Source organism: Triticum aestivum, chromosome 1D, assembly GCF_018294505.1.
Source record: "Triticum aestivum cultivar Chinese Spring chromosome 1D, IWGSC CS RefSeq v2.1, whole genome shotgun sequence".
Lineage (NCBI taxonomy): Eukaryota > Viridiplantae > Streptophyta > Magnoliopsida > Poales > Poaceae > Triticum > Triticum aestivum.
Genome location: NC_057796.1, coordinates 279,170,745 through 279,182,170, shown reverse-complemented (window position 1 = coordinate 279,182,170; position 11,426 = coordinate 279,170,745). Strand labels below are relative to the sequence as shown.

At 44.0% G+C, this 11,426-nt stretch overlaps 2 protein-coding genes across 2 annotated transcripts; one reads left to right on the top strand and one right to left on the bottom strand.

Moving 5' to 3' along the window:
- The first annotated feature begins 1,980 nt into the window (after positions 1-1,980).
- Positions 1,981-5,924, top strand: LOC123181464 (probable ADP-ribosylation factor GTPase-activating protein AGD8). Its single transcript, XM_044593722.1, has 7 exons — positions 1,981-2,221; positions 2,393-2,511; positions 3,194-3,629; positions 3,876-4,136; positions 4,817-4,939; positions 5,312-5,413; positions 5,495-5,924. The coding sequence occupies exons 1-7, from the start codon at positions 2,150-2,152 to the stop codon at positions 5,597-5,599; spliced, it is 1,218 nt and encodes a 405-aa protein (XP_044449657.1). The 5' UTR covers positions 1,981-2,149; the 3' UTR covers positions 5,600-5,924.
- A 29-nt stretch (positions 5,925-5,953) lies between these two features.
- LOC123158927 (ubiquitin carboxyl-terminal hydrolase 36) lies at positions 5,954-11,426 on the bottom strand. Its single transcript, XM_044576747.1, has 12 exons — positions 11,130-11,426; positions 10,159-10,521; positions 9,675-9,944; positions 9,399-9,479; positions 9,180-9,303; positions 8,958-9,068; positions 8,500-8,660; positions 7,899-8,219; positions 7,695-7,814; positions 6,974-7,619; positions 6,646-6,783; positions 5,954-6,314 (listed from the first exon to the last, which is right to left on the bottom strand). The coding sequence occupies exons 1-12, from the start codon at positions 11,424-11,426 to the stop codon at positions 6,160-6,162; spliced, it is 2,787 nt and encodes a 928-aa protein (XP_044432682.1). The 3' UTR covers positions 5,954-6,159.

The following is an 11,426-nucleotide window of genomic DNA, read 5'->3' as shown; positions in this document are numbered from 1 at the left end:
AGGATTGATACCTTGGTTCTCAAAACTGAGGAAAGTACTTACTCTACTTTGCTGCATCACCCTTTCTTCTTCAGGGGAAAAACCAACGCAAGCTCAAGAGGTAGCAATCATCCGGGAGGGTGTCGATGCGGTCCTCCCCGCCGGACCACACTCGCGGGCATTCTGTCGAACAGGCAGCCGGCGTTAGATCGGCTAAGGGTTGGAACCGGAGATGGTAAGAGCGATATCGACCAGGCGGAGACGGGTGCGTGGAGGCTGAGAGCGACGGAGGATGCAGGCGGAAACGAGCGAGGAGGGGGCGATGGCGGTGCTCGGCGGCGTAGGCTGTGTGGCCAACTCGCTAGCCGTGGCCATGGAGTGTGCCGCCGAAATGTGTTGTGGGCTCTGAATCCTACTTTTTTTAGTAACTGGCTCTGAATCCGGGAGCTCCTATCTGCCACTCTTCGCGGCAAATTGTCGACCGTGGATCTCCTACTGGGCCGGCTCAAGCTAGTGACCAGCAGCGAACGGATACTGTAGCGCGATTCTGGAGACATAAAAAAAAGGAGCGTTCTGTAGATATCGAACATAGGAGCTCCTATTCCACAAGACCTGCTACTACCAGTTGAACTAACCACCGTATCTGAAAATTGTAATGCGCGAATCAGTTAAGAACCCAAACCATCGTAGATCCAACAATTTTAAAAATTTCGAACGCAAAACATTTGTTTCAAAAAAGGAGAATGTTTTATGAACCGCGAACACATTTTATTTTATTATTTTTGAAAAAAATCAAACATTTTCAGAAACGGCATTTATTTTTGAAAATAATGAACACGAGAACATTATTTTGAAACTGGAACTTTTTTTAAATTTAAAAAAAATGGAAAACACAAACATTTTATGAAACTCTGGAACAAAATTTGAAAACACAATTTTTTTTTCAAAATGGGAACATTTTTTAAATTTCCAAAACAGAATTCAGAACACGGACATTTTCCGAAAACTAGGACTACATTTTTTAAAACTAGAAATTTTTCTGAAACATCGGGAATTTTTTTTTGAAAACACTATTTTGTTTTAGAAAAATGCACACAATTATCGAAATTGAACTCTTTTTAAACTCACGAAAAATAAAATATGGGCAAGTTTGGAATTTTGTGAACAATTTTTAAAAATATAACATTTTTTGAATCGACCGATTTTTTTGGAAACATGAATATTACTTGAAAGTAGCAAACAAGTTTTGAAATGGAATTATTTATTGAAATCCCCAATTTTTTCTGAAGACGTTGTGAAAGTTGTCAACAAAAACATAAAGTAAAGAAACTTAACAAAAAAAGAAAGGAAGTAGAAACAGAAAAAAGAAAAACAATTAGTAAAAAAACCATGAGAAAGCAAAAAACCGTACTCCCTCCGTCCCGGTGTATAAGTCATTTGCGTAGTTTTAGGCCATCGATTTGATGCATTAAATATGTGTTATATGTCATGAAAAGTATATCACTAGATTTCTACACGGATGTAGTTTTTAAATATATTTTTTTTGTCTCATATAATAGATATTTAGAGTTAAATTATTGATCTAAAACTACGCGAATGACTTATACACCGAGACGAAGGTAGTAGAAACGGTTCAGGAGCCTTCTAGAATGTTCCCCAAACCGGAAAAACCAGGTTGGAGCTTTCAAGGATGTTCCTCAAGACGGATGCGTGTACTCGTTAGTTTCTAGAATGGGCCGCTAGCTTGATCGAGTCTGTGCGAATGGTCGACTACTTGAGGCGGAGTGCGTCAAATAGGAAAAGCGTCTGAATCCTACATGAAGCTGCAACAGTGAAGCAAGCACGGGCCGGACGGCGGCCACTCTGGGCTCACTATCCCCGCTATTTGATCATTGCGGGCCAAAATTTTCTTGCTGGGCTGAGCTCCCGTAGAGCGACGCGGCCCAGATAGAGGGCAGGTGCTGAAGGCGGCACACGTGGAGGTGGAGTGCGAAGCAGAAAGGCACTGCACCATTTCCTCGCCTCGCCTCGGTCGGGGCGCGTGTGCGTGTGCGTGGCGTCTCCTCCTCTCTCTTACTTCCTCCTCCCATCCCCATCTCTCCTCCTCCTCCTCCTCCTCAATTCGGAGGAAGCGAGGGCTCGCGCCCGATCGGGTTGGTGGCTCGCTGCGATGGCGACCGACGCCGGCGCCGCCGACAGGAGCTCCGCCTTCCGCAAGCTCCGCGCCAAATCCGACAATAAGGTAACGCGCGCGCGCGCGTGATCGGTTCCCGCCTCCGTTTGCTCCGATGTGATGTGATTGCCAAGGAAGGGCTTTGTTTCCCTCCCTCCTCCGGCCGCCGATTCCGCCTCGTTTCATCCCTCTCCCGTGCCCCTCCCACCTTATGTGTCTGTCTGTGTTGTGTGCCTGCAGATGTGCTTCGACTGCAACGCCAAGAACCCCACCTGGGCCTCCGTCACCTACGGCGTCTTCCTCTGCATCGACTGCTCCGCCGTCCACCGCAGCCTCGGCGTCCACGTCTCCTTCGTCAGGTCCAATTTCCCGACCACGCTTGCCTTTGTGATGCGCCCTGCTTCCAGAATATATAATCAGCCATGCACGTGTAAATTCTGGATTTTTTTATACGATTTTGGGCCCGCCTGGTTAGGGTTTGAAAATTCGTCCATTGTGTATTCCTAAGTGCCTGTCATGCCATGTGAAGTAGTACCACCGAACTCTGTGAGAGAATGTGCAGGCTTACTGAAGAATGTGGATGAGGCCAGCTGTAATTTTGACGCTGGACATTTTTTACATGGGGGGATTGCAGTTTATTCTGGCATAGATTGTGTAAGTGGAGATGCATAATGTTGAATGCCATTACCAATTGTTCAAAAGCTTCAGCATAACCTGTAAGAAACATGGTAGTGTGTTTTTCTTTCTGCATACTGAACTTTGTAAATCACCTTTTGATGCAACATGACACTTCTGAAGTTGTTGTATGCTCTGTCCAAGTCGGTTTAGCCTGTGTGAATGGAATGTTTATCAGATAGATCTTGCTATATATGTTTAATACAAAAAACAAGTTATTTCCTTCTTCGCCTAACACCTAGCATATTGTCACTACGGAAATTTACTGCATTTCTTGAACTTCTGTACTTCCTGAAAGCACATTGACTGGATTTATTACTGGTGACATTGTATAAAATTTATCACTATTTTGACAATAATCTGCAGGTCAACAAATTTGGATTCATGGACCCCAGAACAGTTGAAAATGATGGTTTATGGGGGAAACAACCGTGCACAAGCTTTCTTTAAGCAGCATGGTTGGACTGATGGTGGAAAGATCGAGGCGAAGTACACTTCAAGAGCTGCTGACTTATACAGACAGTTGCTCCTCAAAGAGGTTTCTAAAAGTTCCACAGAAGATGGCAATAATAGTGGGCTGCCCTCCCCAGTCGCAGCTTCTCAGACTTCAAGCCAAGCAGCTGCATTTCCTGATTTCAAACTGGTAGAGGTGCCGAAAGAAGTTGTGAATGAGAAGAATGAGCCTGAGTCTGAAACTATTCGTTCACCTAAAGCTCCTACCCATTCATTCAAGAAGCCAATCGGTGGAAAGAAGCCTGGAAGTAAGACTGGTGGACTTGGTGCGCGCAAGCTTACGACAAAGGTACGCAGTCTGCAGCTTACACTTGAGTAAACTGAGGAGACAGCAGACATTTTACTTTTCATACAATGACGAGCCAGTAGATTTGCCCAGTTTGTGTTAGGAATAAGAAATAGAAGAGTAGCTCCATGCTGATATGACACTCATTTTTGTAGATTTCCACTGAACTTGCCAGTTACCAAATGTATTTATTTGGTTTCGTTTAGGTTTGTGAAATTCTGTACTAATAACTTTTGTCATTTGCTTCAGCCAAGTGAAAGCCTCTATGAGCAGAAACCTGAAGAGCCAGCTCCTGCCCTGCCATCGGTGGCTGAAAGCACTACAGCTAGGAGCAAATCTCATACTTCCCGATTTGAATATGTGGAAAATGTACCTTCTGCTGGGAGCAGCTCTGCGGAAAACCAGGCGTTTGGGCATGTTGCGCCCCCAAAGTCTTCAAACTTTTTTGGTGAATACGGGATGGACAGTGGATATCACAAGAAATCTACTTCTGGTGCATCCAAAATGCAGGTAATGTTTAGTTATCCAGTAGTTGTATCATTTATATGATGATGAATCATGTATATGATATGTCAGTTATGTAATATTGGTCATTTACTATCTTAATTTTGCATAAATTGGTAGCCTCTGTCAATTCAGGACTCCAAAGGGGAAGATTTACCATTAAACCAACTTTGACTCTTTGGGGAAGCATTACTTTTGATACATATAATGTGTCTCTAGTTCAGTTCTAGTCTTAGGTAACCCAGTTCTATGTGGCGGTATGCTTTGAATTAGCTAGCATGCTTTCCAGAAGCACAATTGACTTGGTTCATGTTGATGTCTGATAATGGGTTAACAGCATTACAAGGCTAAAAATGCATGTTGAGGTGGTAGAATATTCACTGTGTTTCATCATTTTGAGAAAATTTGCAGTTTTGAAGCTGAATGACTTGTCTAACTTATCCCTGGCTACAATTTTAGTTCTGCTGTAATTGTGCTTTAGTTCTGAAATGGCTTGTCTGAAAATTCTTACTGATCGTGATGGTTTCTTTATTCCACCTGTGCATAATGAAGCATTTGAGTGTGTAGCTCTGGAAATGAGAAAATTGTTTACAGATAGTGAAGTGTAGACTTGTTTTACATATTCTTGTCTTGAGGTCCAGCTTTCAAGTGGCCTGTGAATAATCGATTGTAATAATGATCTCCAGGTCGAGGAAAGTAGTGAAGCAAGACAGAAGTTCTCAAATGCAAAGTCTATTTCATCTTCTCAGTTTTTCGGTGATCAAGCCAATTTAGAAAAAGAGGGCCAAATCTCCCTCCAAAAATTCTCTGTAAGTATATAACTGCGTCTTTGCTGACAATCTGGGATGATAATAAACTTATTCCTGATTTTTGTTTAGAACAAACCCCAATGCCATGGATCTGGCCTATACACCCTTGTTTTTTTAATCCCAGGATGTTCTTTTGACCTTTTTATACTCCTACTTATCATTTTGATTTTTATAAGTATAGTAGTTTGTATGCATTTCCATCACAGTTTTTTCCTTCCGTTGATTTCCTTCCAACTTTCCATCACAGCTGATCAGCTTAATAACCCTAACTCCTCAAGTGAATAATCTGTTTTCAGTACTGCATGGCTTTGCTAGTTTACCTTTTTTGATAGCTCCAGATTGATTGGTACTATGTGTAATACGTTGCTGTAGGGGTCCTCTGCCATTTCAAGTGCTGATCTGTTTGGCCAACAAGCGAACAATTCTAATGCGGATCTGAGTGCTTCGGATTTGATCAACAGAATCTCCTTCCAGGTAACACTGGAGAGGCATCAGCATACTAGCATGGCTGGTTTCCTTGACGGACTTGCGTTAATGCTCTGTTGACTGGTGCAGGCCACTCAGGACTTGACCTCGCTCAAGAGCATGGCTGGACAGACTGGGAAGAAGCTGACATCTATGGCTTCCAACATCATATCTGATCTTGACCGGATCCTCTGAGCTGAATTTACAGTCAAGACTATCACAGGTCTTCGGCGGTCCGCCGATCCTGATTGTTACTGCGTGACAACAGATTGGTGGTGGCTCTGTATAAGAGTCCATAGGAATCTTAAAACTTAAACTCGGTAGAGAAAGAATGAGGATTTTATGGCGAATGCTTTCTGGCTAAAGTCGTAATAGCATTTGGAGTTTCGTGGTAACCAGATGGGCGTTGTGCTACCAAAGAAATGCCTTTGCTTTGTAATGACCATTTCATACCATATATGGTTATCAGTACAGGCGCTTGCCTATGGAAAGCTGGTAGTCACCAGCCAGTTGATGCATACATCAAACAAAACCATGCAACAGGGATGATAACTAGAGTATAGTTCAGCAAAGATAAACCATGCAACAGGGATGATAACTAGAGTATAGTTCAGCAAAAGGTCAGGTGGCCATCTGTTACAAGTGTCCAAAAATTGCTGTGTCACTGTTCTGCTTTCTCACTGCGAAACCCTTGTGCTAACGGTAATTAGCTACGCGCACTTATGCAGCTTATATATATGAGGCGATGTCCCCTTCTACCTCCGCTTTCTCCTGCCCCTCCCTCTTGTTACCCTCGTCTTCTGTAGATAGTTCTTTACACCGCCATTCGTCTTCTGCTTCTTCGCCGTCAGTGCAGCTGCTGCAGCCTGCGCTCTCATCCGCTTCCCTGCTCTGGCCTGGACTCCGACATCTGCACGCGGAACACAGCTGATTGAGAGTAAACTAACATAGATTACAATTGTATAACAAAATAAAGACGCACACAAAATTGCAGTGTTACCCCCTTTTTTTTTGCTCTCAAAGCTTTAAGGGACATTACACGTTTCATCAGTCCTTTCCTTTCAAAATGCTAAAAAGCTTAAAACAAGAGTGGATTTCTAGTTAATATATAAAAGGGGACTGAATGACTTATGGTTTGCTTTGCTCACATGAGCTCACAAGTGCGTGACAAAAACAGAAGCCAATGAAACCATGCCAGTTTTGTATCTGATGAATCTAAATGAACTTAGTATTGCACTCGCCATTAGTAGTGCGGTCGGAGTTGGAGCCTACTGTTCTGAGCCTTGAAGTGCCAGCACTCCCACGTGCGTGCAGCGATCCAGCAGGAGAATCACAAGAGCCTACCATCCCATCTTCTTCTTCTTCTTCTTCTTCTTCTTCTACAAAAAGAGACAAGCCTCATAAAGCACCAGCCACCAGCACAACGTACAAACACAGAGACTATTACTGTGCTGTTTCTTTTTCGCATTTCATTGATATAGAAGGAGCAGGCTCGGAGAGACCATTGTGGGAAACTTATGTGAGTAAATTTCAGGTTGTTTTCTTTTAACAGAGAAAGAACACACTTACTGTGCAATGTCAAGTTTTCAGGACAGTAGTCTTCATGTTTATGTGATGAAGACTGGAGTAGGTTGCAGCTTCTCCCATTCTCTTGTGATGACCCTATATGGGAGTCTGCATCAAGCACCTCTGATGATGGCCCATTATGGTTCGCTTCCCTGGTGCCATGGCTGGACTTCTCTTTGTTCTCCAATAGCAACGGCAACCCACTAGCGTCTCCATTTTCCACACTTGATAGGGTAAGGGAGGTGGGTTTCTGTGTTCCTCCAGATGGTACTCCACCTAGGCTGCAACCCACTTCGTTTTTGTCAGGTACACTGCAAAGGGTACTGCCGTTTTCAATTCCTTGGACTCCTTGTGACAAGCCGGCCGAACTGGGGCCAGCTTCATTTTTCTCTGCTGGTCCAAAAAAATGCTCCGTGACATCTTGTTCAACACTGCCATTGTCACTGTCACTACCACTGCTACTGTAGCTGCCCGCTTTGGAAGCACCATCCTCATCTAATCCTTTGCCCGCCAATTCTTCAAAATAATCCGACAGAAACATTTCCTTCTTCTCAAGTAATGTAGAGAACCACGGGGATGAACCTTTCTTGACATAGAACAGAACATATGCTTTTTTCTCCAAAAGTCTGTCCTCAGTCATTTTCACAATCTGCACCATGGAAGTTTAGAGCCAGGTAAAATTGGCAAAAGGTTAAAAAAAATATACAAGCAGTAGATAGATTACCTTATCATCGTCAAAGAGAAACCAATCAGTTTCTGATGAACGGATATAACAAACGTAGTGACCCTTGGCTGTGTTACCCCAGTGTTCTACAACTCCATACAAATCATAGCATTGAGGTTTCTGCAACAACAATGTGCATCAGCCATATATACTTGGGTGGTTGGGAAATACAAGTATGATCAAATTAGAAGAAAGTGGACTCACGTCATCAGGGGAGCTCATGAAGGGGTTTAAATCCAGCTCTAACTGATACTTCACCATGTCATGAATCTTAGATATATCACTCCCCAAATTTTGAAACCGTTTGAGCTGGATTACAAGAACTTCTGGAGCCTGCTCCACCTTGAGGTGCTTTTCCATGTTCACACGAGATTTGCATCCATCACAAATGAAATCTTCCACAACCTCAATTTTGGTATAAGATGACAGTGAATCCATGATAGTGTCCATTTGGTTAACCTCCAGGTTAAGGTCAAGGAAAGACTCCAATCTGTCCGAGCAATGCTTGCACTTTGGACAATTCAACTGAGCAAATCAAAAACATTTGAGTGAATTATCAATCATAGACCAAGTCAGAACGATACTGATGTACTCCCTCCGTTCCTAAATATTTGTCTTTCTCGAGATTTCAATAAGTGACTACATACGGAGCAAAATGAGTGAATCTACACTCTAAAATATGTCTATATACACTCTAAAATATGTCTATATACATCCGTGTGTGGTAGTCCATTTGAAATCTCTAAAAAGACAAATATTTAGGAACTGAGGGAGTAACTGGTAGTGAGGATCAACAGACACACACCTGGCTTTTCAGTTGGCCTCCAAAAAGTTCTTTGACAATAGAAGAGGGCTCCTCAGATTCAGACCTGGGAGAGACAGTTACCTCATCTAATTTATCAAGCAAGCAGCGGAGGAATTCATGTGCATCTTGGTGTTGTCCCTGCTCGAAATCTCGAAATATCGCTGCAAACCATTTTATGGAAAACTAAGTTCAGTACATAATCACAGGGATGAGTGGATGACTCAAGTAATGTAATAATAATATGAATATAATAACTGAAATGGGTTAAACGGACACAATATAGCTAAACAAGACTTGAATTTCTCTGATAATATACACAGAAGAAAATTGAAAGTTCAGTTAAACAGACTAAAACTCAGCTACACACGCGACCAACACCACAGGCAAAGGAACCACTGATTTAAGCAGTTTATGAGCATATGGGAAGGAATTTTAAAGGCTCGGTTGAACAAACATACACTTGAGGCGTTTGACAAACTTTCTGGGGTAGAGCACGTCTCCTGAGAGCCTGATAACTTCAGAAGCATGGTGTCGTAGGGAGCAGTAACAACAGAATTCGTCAGAACCACCTACAGAAAAATCATCAAAAAACCCAATTGAAAACACAACGGTTGATATGAAGAGGTGCTCGACAGTAGGTAAACTAGAAGAGTGACAGTAGATTGAACTAGATGACTTACTAGGACATGGACCTAGGTGACGATCTTTCAGAAGCTTCGACACTAAGGGAACTGTGTGCACTACACACTGGAGAATACAATTAAGGAAGCATATCCACTTCTCAGGATTACTTAGCGATGCAGCCTATGAAAGCAGCGCAAACAGTAAAACAAACACATTTACTTGATCTGAGAGGAAACGAAGCATCGCAAGCATGATGTTGCACGTGTCTAGCTTACCACAGGGAAATCGTTCTTTCCACGAGTCAGTTTGTACCGAGAACAGCATTGAGTATCTACAAGCTTGTCATCCCAAGAATCCTAGGGCAGAAAACAAAAGTGGAAGATGCCCAAGTCAAACAGACTAAGATATCAAAATATCACAAGTGCAAACAATGAAATGTCATGAATGTTTGGATGATAGCGTAAAATGAATTACTTCAATATCTTGTCATTATCAGGAATATTAGTACACAGTCAATAATATATACAAAAGAAACAATAGGTTGTGCCTACCATCAGCCTCGAATTGTACAGATCCATACAATCTTGATCAAATCGTCCAACTGGGTAGCCATAGCCACGATGTGGATGACCTGGGTAACCATACCTATCGGGATAACCATTTCCAAGATGTAGTGCACTATGATGCCAATTCGGACAACAGTTCTGACAAAATCCGCCACAATGCAATTCATGATCATAATATCTAGGATCTCTTTGTTCATGAGGGTACCAAAAGTGCGACCTCCTATAGTGGGAACAACCACAAGAATCCTCCGAATCCTGGAGAACAAACAAAACTGAAATGTTAGCTACAGTACTATGTAAATATTGGAGTGCATGAGCTTCCAGTTTGTGTGAGATAGAGGGAGAGTGCATGTGACACACTAGATAAAATTGGTACACCAAAGTGGCATTTAGTGATAACTGCACAGTACCAGTAGCAAACAAAATGGCAGCTTCAAACAAGAATTGACAGAAATTAGCAAATGCATACATCATCCTCAGGACGTCGGCCTTGCCCGATCCCCTTGTATCTCTCATCTGCTCGACCCATAATCCGCAAGAGCTTCCGGTCGCGACAGGTCTGCCAGTCACCCTCATCTGCCAGACCTGGAACCTTGAAGGGACTTTTGTCTCCCCGTGTCTCCTTGTCTTCCTCATCGGCTGGACCTGGAACCTTGATGGGATTTTTGTCTTGCGATGTCTCCTTCTCTACCTCGTCGGCTGGATCTGGAACCTTGAAGGGATTTTTGTCTTGCGATGTCTCCTCTTGTCCCTCGGCGGCTGGACCTGGAACCTTGAAGGGATTTTTATCTTGAGACGTCTCCTCATGTCCTTCCTCAGCTGAAGCCGGACCCTGCAATAACCGATCATCCAGAACCCAGGCGCCAGATTAGTGATGTTAATGTCAGGAAATACGCAGCATTGCAATTTGAGATGCGGAGCTAGCAGCAAACCAAACTAACCACCAAATTCAAATCTGGACCAATCAAATACGCACCAAACCACAACGAAGATGGACACTTGAAATCAAGCTACCATATAGACTAGTGCCAAATCAAGGGGGTAGCCCTTGAAATTAATTTGGGGAAATTAAAACGTTGGAATCGCAAAAAGTAGCTACCTATCTAGGGGTAATCAAAGGGGCGCACAGGCACAGCTAACGCAAACACGCGTGAGGAACTCCAAATCTATCTAGATAGCCGCGACGCCATCCCGATCAAGCGCGCGGAGGCCACGGGTAAAATATCTAGGGTGGAACTAAAGCGGCGAGCACAGGGAAGCAAAATAGTACAAGATACTCCAGCGGATTAATTAGCGCTCGATTAAGCCCGCCGCAGGTAATTAAACACGATCGGAACTGCCCGATGATCGACCGATAGAACAGGACTAAAGAGACAAAATAGAAGAAGATCGGGCGCGAGGCAAGCATGGACTAGACTAAACACACAGCAAGGCGGCTACCGATTCGAGAGGCTGGGGCAGCGCCGCGGCGGGCACCGGCTGCTCCTCCTGCTTCTCCTCCGGCTGCGACGGCGGCAGCGGCGGCGGCATTGGAGCGACGAGCGCGTCCGCGGCGGTGGTAGGCCGCTTCCCCAGCTGCTGCTGCTCCTCCTCCTCCTCCTCCAGCGGCGGCGGCGGCGGCGGCGCCGTCATTGGGTCGACGGGGGCGTCCGCGGCATGGGGAGGCTGCTCGCGCTCCTCCTCCGGGCGCGGCATTGGCGCGACGACGGTGGTGGCGTCGCCGTCGTCCGCAGCCAT